We start from the raw sequence: 19,790 nt of genomic DNA, 5'->3' as shown, positions 1-19,790 counted from the left end.
GATTTACCCCTATATTTTCTTGTAAGAGTTTTATAGTTCTAACTCTTATATGTAAGTCATTGATCCATCTTGTAAGTGGTGTAAGGTTGGGATCCATCTTCATTCTTTTGTATGTAGCTATTCAATTGTCCATTTGTGGGTTTATTTATTGATTCTGAATTCTCTCCCATTGATCTATGTCTGTCCTTATGCTAGTACCATATTGTTTTGATTACTGTAACAATGTAGTCAGTTTTTAACTTGGGAAATGTGAGTCCTCCAACTTGATTCTTCTTTTTCAAAATTGTTTTGTCTAAATGGGGCTCTTTGCATTCTCATATGAATTTTCAAATCAGATAGTCAGTATCTACAACAACAAAAAAAGCAGCTGGGCTTTTTATAGGAATTGTGTTAATTTGTAGATCAAATTTGGGAGTATTGTCCCCTTAACACTATTAAGTCTTTTAATCCATGAACATGGTGTCTTTCTACCTCTTTAGGTCTTCTTTAATTTTTTTCAACAATGTTTGAAGGGTTTTGCTGTAAAAGTCTAGCACTTGTTAAATTTATTCCTGAAGATTTTATTCTTTTGGATGCTATTGTAACTGGAATTGTTTTCTTTGTTAATTTCAAATTATTCATTGCAAGTACATAGAAATAAAATTAATTTTTGTATATTGGTCCTATATCGTGCAACCTTGCTGAGCTCATTTATTAGTTTTAATAGGTTTTAGTGGCTTCCTTAAGATGTTCTATATATATAAGATCATGTAATCTGCAAAAAGAGGTAAATTTTACTTCTTCCTTTCCAATATGGATTCTTTTATTTATTTTTCTTGCCCTCTAGTACCACGTTGAATAAAAATGGTGAGAATATACCATTTCTTGGTCCTGATCTTAGGGGGAAAACATTCAGTCTTTCACCATTAAGTATTATGTTAGCTGTGAGTGTTTTATAGATGCCTTTCTATCAGTTTGAGGAAGTTCCTTCTTTTCCCAGTTTGTTGAGAGTTTTTATCAAGACAGGGTGTTAGATTTTGTTAAATGCTTATTCTGTGTCAAAACAGACATCATGTGGTTTTTGTACTTTATTCTATTAATATGGTATATTATAATGATTGATTTTCTTAGGTTGAACCAACCTTGCATTTCTGGGATAAATCCTGCTTGGTCATCATCTCTTTTATAAGTTGCTGGATTTAGTTCACTACTATTTTGTTGATTTTTGCATCAGTATTCTTAATGAATGTTGGTCAGTACTTTTCTGTTCTTGTGATGTCATTGTCTGATTTTGGTATCAGAATAATACTGGCCTCATAAAATGAACTGAGAAGTGTTTCCTTCTCTTTTATTTTTTGGGAGAGTTTGTGAAGAATTGGTATTAATTCTTTAAATGTTTGGCAGAATTCTCCAGGAAAGCCATCTGGGCCTGAGCTTTTCTTTGTGGAAAGTTTTTATATTACTAATTAAATCTCTTATTATAGGTCAATTCAGATTTTTCTATTTCTTCTTGAGTCGTCGTCTTGGTGGTTTATGACTTTCTAGAGATTTTTTTCCATTCCATCTAAATTACCTAACTTGTTGACATACAATTGTTCATAGTGTTCCATATTAACTTTTTTATTATTTCTGTAAGGTTAACAATGATGTCTCCTCTTTCATACTTTTTTTTTTTTTAAAGATTTTATTGGGGAAGGGGAACAGGACTTTATTGGGGAACAGTGTGTACTTCCAGGACTTTTTTCCAAGTCAAGTTATTGTCCTTTCAGTCTTAGTTGTGGAGGGCACAGCTCAGCTCCAGGTCCAGTTGCCGTTGCTAGTTGCAGGGGGCGCTGCCCACCATCCCTTGTGGGAGTCGAACCGGCAACCTTGTGGTTGAGAGGACGCGCTCCAACCAACTGAGCTATCTGGGAGCTCAGCGGCAGCTCAGCTCAAGGTGCCATGTTCAATCTCAGTTGCGGGGGTGCTGCCCACCATTCCTTGCGGGACTCGAGGAATCGAACTGGCAACCTTGTGGTTGAGAGCCCACTGGCCCATGAGGGAATTGAATCGGCAGCCTTAGGAGTTACCAGCATGGAGCTCTAACCGTTTGAGCCACTGGGCTGGCCCTGCATACCTTATTTTTGTAATTTGAGTCTTCTCTCTCTTTTTTTCTTGGTCAACCTAGCCAGTGGTTTGTCAATTTTGTTGATCTTTTCAAAGAACCCGCTTCTGGTTTCATTGATTATATTGTTTTTGTATTCTGTGTTTCATTATTTTTTGCTCTAATCCTTATTATTTTTCCTGCTTATTTTACAACTAGTTTGCTTTTTATTTTTCCATTATCTTAAGGTGTAGGTTAGTTATTGATTTGAAATCTACTTTTGTAATATAGGCATTTACAGCTATACATTTTCCTTCTAGGCTTGCACTGCTTTAGCTACATCCTATAAGTTTTGATATGTTGTGTATTCATTTTCAATCATTTCAAATTATTTTATAATTTCCTTTGTGATTTCTAAATGGATATTTAGGATTGTGTTGTTTAATTATTAACTATTTAAAAAGGAGTAAGTTTATAACAGTGCACCCGTATCTCATATTATAAAAGTACATTAACAACCTTATCAAGTGAAAAGGACATAAAAAAATTTTAAGTACTGTTAACTAAGTAAAAAATTTGAATATTGTGGTTATTTTAGACTGTTGTAAGAGTTTAAGGTTTAATATATTCCTTTATCCCATCCATAAAGTTCCTTAAATTCACCAAAAAATTTCATAAAAGCCTGATTTTTGTTATTAGGAAGGGAACCTAGATTACATTTGTTTAAGAGAGTAGCATATTTATTCACATGTTTACTGTTGTATAAATGGGGTGGGGGGCATTTTTCCTAATGAAAAAAGATTGAAAGCAGTCTGATTCAAATGCAGCCTTTGTCTTTAGCACCTTAAAAGTGTGACTGTGGCTCTCTGTGGCTTTGTTCTATTTCTAATGGAACATTATTGGAATTGATTTAAAAATCAACTATTTTCTTCTATTATGTGAAGGTTGAGGAAGAGCTGTGTGGTAACAACAGGATATAATAGTATCCCGAATTTTATTCCCTTATTTTAAGTCTATTCCAACTTATAATGCTTATAAGTACTTTTGGTGTACTTATATTCCATGTTTTTATGGTAATTATAAGGTACATTGGAGTTTCTTGCAGGAAGCCAAAATGTTTATTAACTCTTTCCCCCTACTTACTTCCTTTCTCCTATCTAATTGAAATCAGTCTTTATAAATATTTCATTGCCATTTAAAAATGGAACAAATATTTTTTAACCAGATTTGAAATCAAGAAAAAACTGAAAACAGCCAAAAAGAAAGAAAAGAAAGAAAAAAAGAAAAAGCAAGAAGAGGAGCAAGAAAAGAAGAAGCTGACACAGATTCAAGAATCTCAGGTAGGAAATTCAGTGGTCCTCATTATCCAAATGGTGAAACTTCTGTTTTGAGTATATGTGTGTATGTCTGTATGTGCATGTGTGTGTGCATTAATATAAAAGAGATGGGTTTATGTTAAGCAGCCTAGGACAGTTAGTGCAAAACTATTATGTGCCGTCTTCATCTTGTACATTTCATTAATCCCTGAACATATCATTTCGCCATTCACTGTGCTGGTTAACTCCTTAGGAATTCTTCACTGTATCTGCATTTACAAAGCAGCTAATACGTGAGCAGCCTTTAAGGGAAAGGTGGTAAACATCCTGTCTCAGGTAGCCAGATTGGTTATGATGTTGACTCAGGTGTGTGTCATTGGGACTTGGTAGTAAATATAGCTGGAAAAATTAGTCATCTCTGTGTTTACCACTAAAAGCTTTGTTGACAGTATCAACAAATATGAGCTATGATCTGGGGTGCCCTTCCCAAAAGTGCTTATTCCTGTAAATCTTAGGCTTTGTAAGATAAGGGCTGATTTTACTGCTCTATCCTCTTTGTCCACAAGAGGATGCTGTCTACCTTTAAACAAGTTTCAGTTTCTGCAGCCACTATAGATAAGAACTGAATGATTAATTGTCGAGTATAGAAAATCTTATCAGCAGCAGTTGGTAAAAAGGGCCATCCTACACATCTTTCTTCCCAGGTAACATCCCACAACAAGGAACGGCGTTCCAAACGGGATGAGAAATTAGATAAGAAATCTCAAGCCATGGAGGAGCTAAAAGCAGAGCGAGAAAAACGGAAGAATAGAACAGGTGAGTGGGGAAAATGTAATGGTTACTTTGTGTCTTTGATCATAGGATTTGACTTTTGTGCCCATTTTTATTTTTTTCCCTTTATTGTGAGGAATTCCAAACACATACAGAGTATAGTATAATTTGTAGTTAGAGCTAGAAAATTGGACAAATTTAGATTTGTTCTGTTTCTATTTTGTTCTTTGGTTTTTTAGGAAGGTGAATAAGTTTTAGGTGGTGGTATATACTACCATCAGGAGACACATAATAACTGCTTGTCTCTCTTTTTTGTGATATTACCAGCTCTCCCTTAGCTTTTACCACAATAATGTGAAATAACAACCTGACCCAAACTCAGAGAAACAATCATTTGTTCCTGCTCATGCATCAGCAGTTCAGCTGGGATTGTCCTCTGGCCGCAGGTTAGGACTAGGTCTGTTCCACCTATCTCCCTCCAGTATACCCAAGCCACATTCTTCTCCTGGTGATAGCAGAAGTGTAATAAGGGCAAGCAGAAACATGAGACGCCTCTTAAGGCCTAGACTTGGAATTGGCAGTGTCAGGCGTGTCCACATTCCATGGGCCAAAGCAAGTGACATGACCAAGCCCAACATTAATGGCTAGGAGGAACGACTGAGTCACATGGCAAACAAAGGGCATGGATACAGAGAAGGGCGAAGAATTGGAAATAGTAATATGTTCTACCTCAGCAGCTGTTGATAGTCATGACCTAGATCATTTCATTCATTATGAGTTGTGTAATGGTGATATTCTAATCCAGCATTCTGTCTTCATTTATTATCTGATCTATTTCTATAAAGAGAAACTTTTCTTTAGCTATTTAGTTAGCACCAGGTTCCTTTTGTGTAGAAAAGGCAGAATAAATGCTTGTTGTTGTTGTTGTTGTTGTTTTTCCTTTACTAGTTTTCAAAAGAATGAAATAGTTCTTTAACTCCCAAAAGTGACCAGTGAGGTTTGTTGGGTTTTTTTTAATATCCTTGTGAACTCACAGATTTTAAGATACTTTGTATTTTTCAATCCATTGCAGTTATTATTTTTGAGACTCATATTGTCCCATCTTGAACCAGTTAGGAGATTGCGTCCTTTTGACATGAGACCTCAGTCGTCTTGAATAGCTTTCTTGCTTTCTGGGTCTGGAATCAGCCATTTCTCCAAGGAACCCTGCTTCCTTTTTTATGAGAAACTGTATTTAGACACCACAGTCTAGACACAAGGAGCACACATGCTACTGAGTTGGATGTTACGTCTAAGCCTTCTCATTGTACAGAGAGCTAGGCGTTTGTTTGTTTTTTAAGGATAAAATTTATCATTAGCCTCATGATGATAAGTCCATTTCAAAATCAGGATCCCAAGGATTTTTGTCTTGTTTTGTTTTATTTTTTATAACAACTTTATTGAGATATAATTAAGGTACTATACTATTTACTCATTAAAATAAAACAAGGCAATGGCCTCTAGTATGTTCATAGAGCTACACAATTAAACTCAACGGATTTTAGGATGTTTCATTACCCTACAAAGAAATCCCGTATCTCCTAGCCACCTACCCCAGACCTAGCACCCCCCAGCCCTAGGCAACCACTAATCTACTTGCTATCTCTATAGATTTGCCTATTCTGGACATTTCATATAAATAGAATCGTACAATATATGGTCTTTTGTGCCTGGCTTCTTTCATTTAGCATAATGTTTTCCAGCTTCATCCATGTTTTAGCATATATCAATACTTCCTTTTTGTGTCTGACTAATATTCCATTGTATGGGTAAACATTTATCCATTCACCTCCATAGACATTTGTGTTGTTTCCATTTTTTTACTATTTTAAATAATGCTGCTATAAATATGTGTGTAAGTTGTTGGGCAGACACATGTTTTTACTTCTCTTGAGTATATACTTAGGAGTGGAATTGTTGAAGTATGTGGTAGGTAACTCTATGTTTGACCTTTTGAGAAACTGTCAGACTGTTTTCTTCACCATTTTGCATTCCTGCCAGCAATGTATGAGGGTGCCACTTTTTAACCAACCTCACCAACACTTGATAATTGTCTTTTTGACACTAGCCATCCTAGTGCACATGAAGTGGTATCCCATTGTGGCCTTGATTTGCATTTTCCTAATGATGTTGAGCATCTTTTCATGCACTTATTGGCTATTTGGACAACTTCATTGATGAAATGCCTATTCAAATCTTTTGCCCTTTTTTCCCCTATTTTTTAATCAACTTCTTTTTGTTGTTTTTGAATTGTAGGAGTTCTTTATATATTTTGAATGTTAATCCTTATCATATACCTGATTTGCACATATTTTTTCCCATTCTATAGTCTTTTCACTCTTGACAGTGTCATTTGATACATAGAAGTTTTTAATTTTGATGAAGTACAGTTTAACTTAATTTTTTTTCTTTTGTTGCCTGTGCTTTTGGTGTCATATCCAAGAAATTATTCCAAATCTAGTGTCATGAAGCTTTTCCTCCGTTTTCTTTTCAGAATTTCATTATAGTTTTAGCTCTTTTATGTAATTCTTTGATCCATTTTGAGCTAATTTTTATATATGGTGTATGTGGTGTGCTGATGTACTGGGAAACTTCTCTCTCTCTCTCTCTCTCTCTCTCATTTTTTGCATGTGGGATACCCAGTATTTCCAGCACCATTTTGTTTGAAAAGACTGTTGTTTCCCCCTTGAATTGCCTTGACGCCCTTGTTGAAAATAATTTGACCATATACGCAAGGGTTTATTTCTGGGCTTTCTATTCCATTGGTTTATAGAGTGCCTTTCCAATGGCTATATTTTAAACTTGCTTGTTATAGTTCCTTTTTGTGTGGTGGTGCCATCAAATTAATACTCTTTCATTTTGCTTGTGATGTGTAGACATGACTTTGTATTATTATTTTGTTTTATGATTATATAAAATACAAGGTTCCAAAGTCAAATCTACTGAACAAGGTTATTCAAAAAGTTTAACTTTTATATACTTTCTATTTCATTCCTTGCCTTCCTCCCATAATAGGTAACCATTTAAAAAAATTTTTTATATCGTTTCCCTTTTTTTCTAAACTAAAGGACACAGATTCACCTTCTGTCTCAGATTAATGGTAGCACACTATACCCACTTTTCTCTGCCTTGCTTTTATCACTTCACTGTATATCCTAGAAATCACTCCTTAGTTTTGTGAGGAGCAGTGGTTGATAAACTACCTTTTTGTAAATAAAATTTTATTGGAGTACAGTGATGGCTATTTGTCTCATAATTGTCTATAGCTGTTTTCTGTCTACAACAACAAAATTGAGTAGTTGAGACAGTTACCGTATCAAGTTTTCCCCAAAGACGCTCTAAAAACATCATAAACAACTTTCCCCTTCTTTCCTGCCCATCTTCAGGTGGCTTGAGTGCAGGAAAAGACAACTGTCAGTAGAGTTGGTGACCCTTTCTGCCCACTTAGCTATAATTTCCCAGCCCTTTTTTTGTCTACTGGGGCAAAGTAAACATTTCCCCTTTCTTTTTAGCTGAGCTCCTTGCCAAAAAACAGCCATTAAAAACCAGTGAGGTGTACTCTGACGATGAGGAGGAGGAAGAGGATGACAAGTCCAGTGAAAAGTCTGACCGTTCATCCCGAACGTCATCATCCGATGAAGAAGAAGAGTAAGCGATGTACATTTTGGTCTAATATTTAGGATAAGTGGGTTCTTAGAGGAGACGCTTAGTGTAGTTTCCAGAATCGCCATGTGGGCTGTGAATTTTGTTCAGTTGAGTACCCTGAATTGCTGAGCTGTGTTTCCCAATACATCGGCCCCAAAATTTGGCTCTTGGCCTATACCTATGGACATTTCATGTGGGCCCAGCAGGTACAAACTGACTTCATGTCACCCTCACATTGGCCAGGAGCTTCCATTAGTTTTCTTACTGATAGGTTATCTGGGACGGCAGCCTTATTCAAGACAGTTCACACCACTGGTTAGGAATAGGAGTCTGTTGTTACTCTTTCCTATTGATTCATTTATTTCTCCTACTGCCTTAAACGCATATATCTTGGTTGTGTTAAGTTTTAAGAAGTTGGTATTATTTATCTTGATTGGTTTTTATGATGAACACTTTTCCTAGTGCCCTTTGTTCCTCACAGGAAAGAAGAGATCCCTCCAAAATCACAACCAGTCTCCTTACCCGAAGAGTTGAATCGGGTTCGATTGTCACGGCATAAGCTAGAACGTTGGTGTCACATGCCCTTCTTTGCTAAAACTGTCACAGGATGTTTTGTACGGATTGGCATTGGAAACCACAACAGCAAACCAGTTTACCGGGTTAGTGTTTTCTTGCTTTAGACACTTGTCCATGTTTTAAATGTAATGGTTCTCGACTAGGAGTAGGAACTACTGAACAAATTTGTCACTCTTCTGCCACCATTGATGGGAAAATAGACTCCAATCAGGATGCCCCTAGAATAGTGACAGTTTAGGGTAACCAAGGTTCGTGCATAACCTGAAGTATTCATTGTAAGTTACATAATCTAGAAGCTTGCTCATATGAAAAATAAGTACAGTAAGTGCTCACTAAACTTCATCAGCAGTTTCTTGGAAACTACGACTTTAAGTGAAGCAATGTACAACAAAACCAGTTTTAGCATAGGCTAATTGATATAAACGAGAGTTAAGTTCCTATGGCATATTTCTGGTTAAAAAAAAAAAAAATCACCCAACTTCTAAACAGAGATCTCAAACACTTCTAATACTAAACATTGAAATACTCGTAAATTTGAGTTATACATACATTTAAGAAAGATTAATAAAAACAAGTAAGGTAATGATTTTTCAACTCAATAACCTCCAGTTTTAGGATCATGAGTGGCTGGAGCCTGTCCCAGTAGCTCCGAGCACAAGGGGGGAATCCGCCCTGAACAGGACACCCTTCCATCACAGGGTTCTCTCTCTCTCTCTCTCACTGGGACAATTTACACACACCAATTCACCTCACATGCACATCTTTTGAATGTGGGAGGAAACGAGTCCCCAGAGAAAACCCATGCAGACATGGAAAAAACATGCAAAGCACACAGACAATGGCCCGGACTGGGAATCCTTTTTTTTTTTTTTTTCCTTATATCACTACAACAAATGACATTATTCGAGGACCTGCTGTAAATGAAAATATTCCATGTTACATATTAAGTGACTTTTGGAACAGGGAATTATATTGAGGTTGTAAAAAAAGAAGAAGAAGGAAAAAAAAAAACCCTCCAACCTAGTAGAGGTTATTTTGTGGGTTTCAGCGCTGCTTCTGTGGTCTGGATAACTAGAACATAGCTATTTGATTTTTTTCATTTTGTGTGTGTGTTTGTTTTTGTTCTGGGTTGTATGATTTTAACAGGTATTTACCTCCTCCTCTGAGGAGCAGCCATACCATGTCCCAGAAAGCTCGGCAACAGAAACTGACCTCCGTGGTCTTCACATTCGGTTTATAAAGCTGACCTCTGAAATCCCAAGCACATCCCCCTAGGAAGGTCTAATTAAATTGGAGGGGAAGCTCCTAATGAGCCCCACCAGGCTAACTGCCTCCTCTCCTGATGCTTGCTGACTCTGGCACAGGGCTCCTCATGCTTGGCCATCAGTTCTAAACCCGAGGAAGGTGCCAGAACAGCTTTCAGCTGTGGGCTCCTCTCACTCATCTGTATTCAGGTAGACAGAGCCAAGGAGAATGGTGTGGGAGCTCTGTTTCTGACTGTTGTCTCTGTCCTTTCACGTAGGTTGCTGAGATCACAGGTGTTGTGGAAACTGCCAAAGTTTACCAGCTTGGTGGCACCAGAACAAACAAAGGGCTACAGCTACGGTAGGAGAGGTGCTTCTGTGGCAGCTTCTGCTCCCTCCGCAAATAGGCCCTGCCTGTGTGGGTGTTATTCTCTCTTAGTGTGATGGTTTTAGGGGATTTGGAGGGAAACTTGTATTCTGCCATTGCTTATAGGGAAAGTGGGATATATCTCTGTCATAGGGGAAATCAGACATAAGAAGTGGTAGGATATATAAAAGGTAGAAGTCAGGTTGTGAAACCTGCTCCTCCCAGAGCCCCACAGGCATTTGCTGAGCATGGTCAGGAGGCTTGCTTCTGATCCTGGCTTTGTCACCAACCTGCTCTTTGGCAAGTCAGGTCACCTTTCTGGACTTAGTTTCCTTTTCCGTAATGTGATATTTACTGAATGCCTGCTATGTGCCACTGTCCTAGACATCAGGATAGAGGCAAGAACAAAATAGGCACACACAAATCCTTGCCTTCTTGGAGCCTGAAAATTCTAAAGCCCCATATAGGAAGGAATAAAAGCAGTTTGCTGTAATCACTACAAATAGCGGGTAATAGACACAGCTCTGCCACAGCCTAAGCTGGTCTCTGTGGAGTCTCCGTTCCCTTCTCCCATCCCCATCATCTCTCCTGGTCTCTTTAGAAAAAACCAGTTGGGTTGGGCAGTGGCCATGACATGCAGCAAGTGACTGTCCCTACCGTGTTTCCCCGAAAATAAGACCGGGTCTTATTTGCGCCAAAAGACGCATTAGAGCTTATGTTCAGGGGATGTCATCTGAGCAATTTCGCTAGGGCTTATTTTCTGGTTAGGTCTTATTTTCGGGGAAACATAGTAGGAGAATGGCACTGATTCACTTAATTCTGCCAACACAGGGGTCAATAGAAATTTACTGTTCTTCCTCCCTAGGGAATAGTTTCCTTGTTGTTCAGATATCTGTATAAATAATATTTCATATTCTGGATGCCAATTGACTATGACAAATTTTATTGTAAATGTTCTTTTGAAGTACTGGCCAAGTCCATTTGGTTCTAATACTAGCTTTGCTTAATCCTGGCTGCCCATTAGAACAACCTAGGAGGTTTTATTTGTTTGTTTAATTTCAGTGCCTGGTTCCTACTCCCAGAGATTCTGATTCAGCTAATCTATAATGATGCTTTGGCATTGGAGTTTTCATAAATCTCCCTAGACGATAGGGCAGCCAGGATTGAAAACCACACAGATAGGAGTACACAGTCTGGTAGGGTTGCTTTACTGGTACTACAGTCAATATACCCATTATTAGAGATGCTGTCTCTTTTTTATGTAGACATGGCAATGACCAACGAGTGTTCCGCCTAGAGTTTGTCTCAAATCAAGAATTCACTGAAAGCGAATTCATGAAGTGGAAAGAAGCAGTAAGTGCACCTAGCAGTCGTTCACAGAAACTAAGAATATCTCTTTCCAAAATCTCTCGTTAATAACCTTTTATCTTGTTTTGGTCCAGATGTTCTCTGCTGGCATGCAGTTGCCCACTCTAGATGAAATCAATAAGAAGGAATTATCTATTAAAGAAGCTCTTAATTATAAATTCAATGATCAGGACATTGAAGAGGTAAGAAACCTGGTACCCCAGAGCCCAGAGGTTCATCAAGAACCAGTGTTAGAGAAGAGCATGACTTTCTTTTCATTCCCTATATCTTGATACCTGTAGCATGAGGATGAGGATGAGGGAATACTGATATTGCCATCTTACTGCTTATAGTTTTATCAAGATTTTTCCTATATGTTCTCATCTGAAGTCATAGGCTAAAGTGTATTTAGGGTTTAGGAATCTGTATTATACTAGCCTTGGTCCTTCAGTAGTTTCCTTTCTCCAAAACATGTTGGTAAAATTGTTTGATCTCTGTTCTCTTGGACAGTGGCTAGCCTTACAGTACCAGGCCCTTGGGCTGCTGCTGTTTATTGGTGCATGTTCCTTCAGAGTGTCCCAGAAGACTCTCCGTGACCCCGGAAGCAGCATAGTATCTCTTGGAATGAACTCGCTCGCTCTCTGGGGCATGGCACAGCTATAGGAAGAGCAGCCCCCTTTTAACTAGCTGCTTGCGTCCAAAATGGGCTCACTTAGCCGGTCTACAAAATAGTTTAGGAATACCTCACTGCTGGTATCTCCTTTCTGGTACAGATTGTAAAAGAGAAAGAAAGGTTCAGGAAAGCTCCACCCAACTACGCTATGAAGAAGACTCAGCTGCTAAAGGAGAAGGTAAGGACTTTTATTTGAACCTCTATCCCTGTCCTATAAGGATATGTGGAAATTAAACTTGTTCACCCTCTGCCAAGTTAGTGGTGGCAGGATTTTCTTTTCTATAAATTGAAACTGACCTTGCTTGTTCCATTCTCCTTACTTTCTAGTTACTTTAGTTTCGTGTGTAATCACATAGACCCCAGGGTAGTATCAGCACTGGGTTTGGACAGACAACTAATACTGCCAAGCCCAGCTGTGGTGGGTGGTTCTCCATTCTTCACATCAGGGTGGTGTGAGCCATGTTGCGGTAAGTTAGTCATATGGGGCCTGGGTTCTAAGGTTAATGTTACACATCACTGCTACCAGGGACCCAGAGCCAGGTAGCTATATGAGAAGGTGTTACTACTATAATAAAAAGTATACCTTGCATTCATAAAGTTTGTTCTCAGTATTCTTTCACCTCTCCTGTCATTTGTTCATCACGTAAAATATCTTGCCTAGGCCGCAAGTCAGGGTACACTTGTACAGCGCCAGGCCTCGCCCAAAATGCACTCTTCTGTCTGTGCAGGCCATGGCTGAGGACCTGGGGGATCAGGACAAAGCCAAACAGATCCAAGACCAGCTGAATGAGCTGGAGGAACGCGCAGAGGCCCTGGACCGCCAGCGGACCAAGAACATATCTGCCATCAGGTGTGGTACAGAGCCTGTCTTGATTGAGCTCCTGTCCTTGGCCCACGGCCCTCGCCATGGTTGCAGGCGAGCCTGTGGCCTTGTGCAGGCGCTGCACTGGGTCCACATAGCTCCCGGCTCAGGGCTCCGTGCTTCCCTCCCTCCTTCACAGCCCACTGACTCATTCCTCTTATTCACCCCCAGTTACATCAACCAGCGGAACCGGGAGTGGAACATTGTGGAGTCTGAGAAGGCCCTGGTGGTGAGTAAGCTTTATCTGGATCACTGAAAATAATTTCAGCTAATCAAATGCTATGAAATCTCTGCATCTTGCTTGAGTTTATTTTTTAAATTATTGAAGTAACATGTACACTCAATATATACAGACTCTCTCTATGGGTGCACATGCATCCATACAATTTATAATGAAAAGCAGCATCTGCCGCCCTGTCTTACCCTCTCCATCCTTAGATTGTACTCCACAGTACTCATTTTTATCAGTTTCCAGTTTTGTTCTTCGGGTTGTTGCCCCCATATCTTCCCTGGTGTTCTTGAAGGGAAAAAGATGATAAACAGCTTTTGACTTTTTTCAGGCCCTTGCAAAGACTGTTATTTATGTGTAAGCTTATGATGGTTGCGGTGGGGGAAGCAGATACGGTTCTGTAATGCATGCTGTCTGTTTCAGGCTGAAAGTCACAACATGAAAAACCAACAGATGGATCCCTTCACCAGGCGGCAGTGCAAACCTACTATCGTGTCTAATGTGAGTGCCTAAAGAGGACATTTTTAGTTAGGACCTAGATTCTGGGACATAAAATGAATTCCATGAGGAGATTAATAAAGAAGTTAAAAATAATGTTCAGTCTTAGTGGGATTTGCTGCCTCAAACTCTTGGGTCTGGATACTTCCTTTTTTATCTTGCTGTAGGACATACAGGTAGTAAAAACCTGGCATGGATTTATAGAAACCTGTGGACTCAGCCCTCTGTGCCGCGGTGGGTTTACCAGTGCCACAGACATTAGGACTGTGTAGGCTGGGTTGCCTACCCAGGGCCTGCCTGGGCTGGGCTGGGCTTCAAAGTTTTTAATTGCCTCCTCTTGCTGCCTTGAGGGCAACCCCACTGCGCTGCCATTGGGGCAACTGTGGTGTTTGTGATGGGTGGTGGTAAGTGGGAAAGAATCGCAGGAGGACCCAGCAAGTGTGGAACAATACCCAAAATCACTTTTTTTCTCTCTCAGTCCAGAGACCCAGCTGTTCAAGCTGCCATCTTGGCCCAGTTGAATGCAAAATATGGTTCTGGAGTGTTACCAGATGCTCCAAAGGAAATGAGCAAGGTGAGTGCAGCACCACCTTACCTGTGGCCCACGGACTGTGGCTGCAGGCCCGGACACCAGAGCAAGCACCTTACCTAGTTTGGGCTTGATATTCCCACCTGGAGGAACATGGAGTCCCACTTGCTGTCCTTTCTTCATCCCAATTATGTACAGATGTAGTAAACAGCTATTGAATTTTGGTCAGATGACCTAAATTCTAAACCCAGCACCTCTGTGTAACTAAGGCTTTGCCTTGACTGTGGCTTTAGGCAACTGACATCTAGCCTTCTGATCCACATTTCTCTGATGTAAAATGGGGATCATACCCTATACCCTACCTACCTCACAGGATAATTAGGAGGAGAAGATGACATGGAAGGATCAGACAATTATAAAAGTGAAAGCTCTTTGAAAACTGAAATGTTAAACCCACAGAAGCTCCGCATTTGGAAGCACTTTTCTTGCTTAAGTTAGGTCGTCTTCTCCTGTGGAGCTCAAACTACCCCAGGAATTCATGAAATCTTGGGTCAAAAGGTGGTTTGTTGTCTTAAGCCCACGCTTTCTCCTCTCACACCACAGACATGAGCCTGCCTTCTCCCTTTGCTTTTAGGCTTCAGAAAAGAAACCTCTTTGTCTGTGGACTTCTGTCTCCTCCGAGAAAAGGAATCAGAAACGGGCCTTAGTAGGAAGATGTAATGAACTTGAGCAAGAGCTTTTACCATTAGTGGCTATTTTTCTTGAAGTTCACTTGCATTTATGCTTTTATAATTAGTTTTTTCTCTTCACCTTGCAGGGTCAGGGAAAGGATAAAGATCTGAATTCTAAGTCAGCCAGTGACCTCTCAGAAGACTTGTTCAAAGTACACGATTTCGATGTGAAGATTGATTTACAAGTTCCCAGCTCAGGTAGGTGAAGGTGGGGGGTTGTAATGGCTGAGGCCCAGATGGCTCCATGGCCCTCTCCGCCTACAAGGCAGCCTATTTTAGGGAAGAAATGGGGGTGTCTGCTCATCAGTGTTTACAGTGGCTGCAGGTGTGTTTCGAGAGGGAACAGGGAGGGAGAGCCAGGGAGGCTGCCTGAAGGAGTATAGCACAGGACTGAAAAAAAGGACTTTGTACGTACCTCTGCTGCCAATTTGCTCTTCTTTCCCATAGAGTCAAAGGCTTTGGCCATCACCTCCAAGGCTCCACCAGCCAAGGACGGGGCTCCAAGGAGATCGCTGAACTTGGAAGACTACAAAAAACGACGGGGGCTTATCTGAGCACCAGCCTGCTGCTTCTGACCCTGCATGCCCCATCAGTGCCCCGCCTTCCTCTTTTCCTTTGATTTGCCCTCTTTGGGCTGGAGCAGCAGTAGAACTGGGAAGAGACTCGAAACTGCCAGTCCTCTGTAATATAAACCATTTGCTGTATAGACCTCCCTGTCTGCACCATCTCCCACCAACCACCAGGTCTCACCCAGTGTGGACCTGGGCTCTCTTGGGCTTTATCCATGTCTTTAGATTTGTGTTTGCCTTTTTTTTTTTTAAACCAGCACAGTTCATTGGCCACTCTGCACGCATTCAGTATTACCATGGAGCTGGGGTTCTTGCGGGAGCCCCTGTGGTGATAGCAGCAGCATTGTGCAGTCTCCTCTGGGGGCTGCTTTGGACCCAACCATTGAACAGTTGGCATCCAGCCCTTGTGGAGGGAGTGGGTTCTGGGCACCTACAGCCCTCCTTCCTCTCTCCTTACCATTCTCTTCTTCCCATCTCTGTGGAAGAGGGGTTTTCAAAACTAATTTAGTTTCCCAAAAAGTGTACATTTGTGGGGAGGGTGGGGGGGTTCTATTTGAGAGAGAGAGTATGTATGTGTGTGTTTGTGTCTGTAAGTGTGGATTTTTTAATCATTTTTTAAAAATGCAGTACTCTTTGTATCAGTCTGTCATGGGTCTATAGCTGTTTCAGATTTTTTTCAGCTGTACTTGAGCATCTGAAACTGCAAGAAAGAAACTCATTAAATGTGATTCTTCTTACTAAACAGGCCTGACTGCTGTAGCTGTGTAACTTCCCCTCCCCCATCACCTCCCCACCTTGGAGAAAACTCCCCTGTGTGGCCCCTGCCCTGTAGGCTGTGTCCTTGCAGATGGGAGGGAAGCCCATGGCCAGGTACCAGGGAGGGCAGTGCAGGTATTGCTCATCCCATGGGCACAGCCCACAGCTTCTTGGCTGAATACAGAGTGAGTCTTCTTCCCACCCCATGTACTTGTCTCTTCCTAGTGATTCTGTTTGACAGCTGTTTCAGCAAGAATAATGTTTTGTTTTGTTTTTAAGAGAGTATTTGCCACGACGTGGAGAGAACGAACATAAAAAGATTTAGGTAGCAAATGTTACAAGCATGTGCAGTTTTGTGTGTGTGTGTGTGTGTGTGTGTGTGTGTGTGTGTACATATATATATGGTAAGCATATATATTGTTGTGCAGCTAGGGTGAAGCCAGCAAAGAAGTGCGTGTGTCTTTATGAAATGTTTGAAAAGAGATAAGCTGACTGCTTGATAATCATTCTCAGGTGTAAAGCTCCAAGTGTAAATAAAAGTGGCATTTAACAAATCTTTTCAGAACAAAGTACAGCTGACTATATATACCAAGAACTAAGCTAAAGAAACAGCTGAGCGCTGCTCATTCCCACAAGAGGGAGAGGAATCGATAAGTTCTGCTTTGTACTTCTTCACCCTACTTTTCTGTAAGGAAGTAGGATGACGGGAAATCACGGATTTAAGTTGTATTTAAACATAAAAATGAACTTGATAACTCTTCTGGGTTTAGTAGAGTCTCAGCGTTGCTTTAACTTAGTTTAACTTTTTTATTTTAAAAAAAAAGCAGTAATGGATGGTTTTTTAAAAGTATTGTGACTGTAAAATTGACAAATATGACTGTAACACAGCTATGTGGTAGCTGTGACACAGTTCAGTTGGGCAAATGAGTGGTGATGGACTCATTAAAATCATATATACTTGAATAGTCCATTGACCAAAAACCCTTTATAGACTATTGTGTAAATGTGGAATCACAGACTGTTAAACATGCCTGGACTCCAGCAGAGTCCTGTAGGCTGCTGGGACCTCTCCTATCATGATGAACTTGGACTTTTTTCTCTTTCTGGTTTTAAAAAACATGAAATTATAGAACCCATATAATTTGCGGGAGTCATTCTGATCCACCATGTAGATCTGTATTTAGTATCATTTGGATTTGGAGAAGTGTTGATTATATTATGGCTGTGTAATAAAATTTTTATTAAAACTGCATCGCACTGTAGCCGCTTTGCCACTACCTCCCCACATTGCAGCTGCTGAAACTTTCGTTCTGAGACACCAAAACAGCAGGAAGAAAAACCAACCAAAGAAGACCGAAAGTCAACTTATCACCTGAGTAGCCTACTTGGTCATTGGAATCAAGCCTGAGGGTTTAGCTCTAGTCTCAGCTAAAGCAGGGCCTCTGAACTGAGATCTTGACCAGGCATAAGACATGAAATTATAGAATCAGCTGGGCTTCTTGGTGGTTCACAATATTACTTGTGCTGGAAAATTGCTGTAGGGGCCCCTCGCTACACACATACACACACACACACACACACACACACATCACCCCCCACCCCCAATGTGGTTTCAGTGTTGAAGGGTGTATTACCTAAGAGTGTTATATACATTTTTCACTTCCTTCTAAGAAGCAAAAAGGCCAGTGTCCATATGCCTAGCTAATGATGTATAGGTCTGTTTGTCTGTCTTGCTTCTGACAGGTGCAACTTCCCTTCAAAAAGAATGCTTTTGTTTTCTTTGTTTCTGTGAAATCCTGACCTGTCACCCAAACTGTACAGATATTTGTAAATAAATTTTATGCCCTGTTTTAACAAGAGGATCAGATTTAATCCAAGGATTGCATCCTGAGTGGCAACTCAAAATCATGTTTTGAAAGTTCAAGAGAGCCTAGCCTCTTTTTGGCTTCACTTCTCTCCTTTCCATTCTCTTAGCTCTGTACCCCCAAAAGTGAAAGGCACTGTTTTCAAGTCTTCAGCAGCCTGGTTCCCTAGAAGTGTCTCTGGTATGGCAGTTGTCTAGAGCCTGGGCGACCTTCACTGGGCCTGGTTTCCTTTCTACCTTGGAAGATCCCACCCGTCTTTCACAGAACTAAGTAGGCCCCTGATACACTGCCTAACCCTACCTAGTGGGAGTCTACTCTTTCCAGTTTTCAGTTTACTTAGGAGCAGTTCCTTTGCAATCTTGTTTTCTTATGAAGGGGGAACCCTGGGCCTTGAGTGTGGCCATGGAGGAACTACTGATAGCCTTTACCTCATGCCCCCGAGCTAAGGAGATCTGTAAGGGAGTCACATAGCCACTCACTGCCTGAGGCTGTTGCAAACCTGTCTATGTTTTTAGCTAGGAAGCAAAATCCCCTTTAGAGAAGGAAAGGTGGGAGGTGAGAATCACACAAGGGTTGGAGCCCAGTCTAAGCCTGCCTCAGGGGTTGGAAGAGGTGGATCACCGGGTCTCACCCAGCAGCTGAGTCCAATGAGGAGTTCTCCAATTTCCTGCCATTCCCACTACCGTACTGTGGAGAGCAGTGGGCTCCCGGGGCCCTACAGAGCAGAGATTGGAGGAGAGGACAGCCTAGTCCCTTCATCTCGCTGTTTCTGGTGCTGTGAGGCAGCCACTTGCTGCCTAGTTCTGGGACCAAGGGAGCTGACCACCACGGGTGGAGGGATGGCTAACTTCATTTTCCAGAGTTGGGGGGGAGGGGTTGGCTTTACTTGCGTAATCCTGAGTGGCAGTGTCCAGCAGCTCTCCCACTGACCCCCCAGCTGGGATTCTTTGCATGACTTACCTGACCAAAGAGGGCTGCTGAGCTCCCTTGGGGAGGAGAGTGTTGGGGGGCTGGAGGAAACAGCAGCGTTAAGAGGGCAGAGCTAGCAGTAGCTTACTTTCTCTAGAGTTTCCCCAGGCCAGCCCCAGTGCTGGATGAGCAGACCTGGAGGTGGATTTTCTGGGCCTACAAAAGCACATCCAGGGCTTCCAGCCCATGTGCGCTGGACAGGAGAGAGAGCCAAGGACCGCAAGGCACATGGCCCCAATGCAGAGTTCATATCCCAGGTCTGCCTCTTACTACCTAGGGCTGAGCTAGTTAATTCCTCTAAGCCACAAGTGTGCCCATCTTTAACATAAGATCTGTCAGAATGGTGTTAAAGATTAAACGTTCTTTTCCCAGTAGGGGTTCAATAAATGTTGGTAAGAGCGAAGAAGGCCTCAGAGGAGAGACTGTAGAGATGGAGGGGGCTGCGTGGGGGGGGGCCTCGAAAGCAGCAGAACAGCCCATGTGGGCTGTGTGGGCAGAGGACAGGACCAAAACCTGGAACGCTTGGCAGAGACTCCTGGCAGTCCCCATTTGGAGGGGTTCGAGTTGGGCCCAAGAAACTCTGCCTTCAGGCTGAGGTTTGGACTGGTGGGCGCTGGGGCTGGCCTGGGAAACCATTCAGAGAAGCAGCTGCCTTTTGACACCCACTTGCTGCTGCACCCTCTTTACTGATGGCAGGTCTGAAAGCATCGACCCTCCTCTCAGCTTTTAGTGGCTCCAAATG

General features: G+C 41.3%; 1 protein-coding gene across 1 annotated transcript in view; it reads left to right on the top strand.

Moving 5' to 3' along the window:
- RTF1 (RTF1 homolog, Paf1/RNA polymerase II complex component) overlaps positions 1 to 17,466 on the top strand; it is a 43,655-nt gene extending 26,189 nt beyond the window's left edge. The window contains exons 5-18 of the mRNA XM_019725450.2: positions 3,288 to 3,402; positions 4,083 to 4,194; positions 7,701 to 7,836; positions 8,315 to 8,492; positions 9,932 to 10,014; positions 11,286 to 11,373; positions 11,463 to 11,570; positions 12,141 to 12,218; positions 12,769 to 12,890; positions 13,074 to 13,131; positions 13,555 to 13,632; positions 14,108 to 14,203; positions 14,976 to 15,087; positions 15,337 to 17,466. Of these exons, the coding sequence (XP_019581009.1) occupies positions 3,288 to 3,402; positions 4,083 to 4,194; positions 7,701 to 7,836; positions 8,315 to 8,492; positions 9,932 to 10,014; positions 11,286 to 11,373; positions 11,463 to 11,570; positions 12,141 to 12,218; positions 12,769 to 12,890; positions 13,074 to 13,131; positions 13,555 to 13,632; positions 14,108 to 14,203; positions 14,976 to 15,087; positions 15,337 to 15,443 (1,471 nt within the window). The 3' untranslated portion in view covers positions 15,444 to 17,466. The remainder of the gene's footprint in view (positions 1 to 3,287; positions 3,403 to 4,082; positions 4,195 to 7,700; positions 7,837 to 8,314; positions 8,493 to 9,931; positions 10,015 to 11,285; positions 11,374 to 11,462; positions 11,571 to 12,140; positions 12,219 to 12,768; positions 12,891 to 13,073; positions 13,132 to 13,554; positions 13,633 to 14,107; positions 14,204 to 14,975; positions 15,088 to 15,336) is intronic.
- Positions 17,467 to 19,790: the final 2,324 nt, after the last annotated feature.

Source organism: Rhinolophus sinicus, linkage group LG03, assembly GCF_036562045.2.
Source record: "Rhinolophus sinicus isolate RSC01 linkage group LG03, ASM3656204v1, whole genome shotgun sequence".
Classification (NCBI taxonomy): domain Eukaryota; kingdom Metazoa; phylum Chordata; class Mammalia; order Chiroptera; family Rhinolophidae; genus Rhinolophus; species Rhinolophus sinicus.
This window is presented reverse-complemented; position numbering and strand designations above follow the sequence as displayed.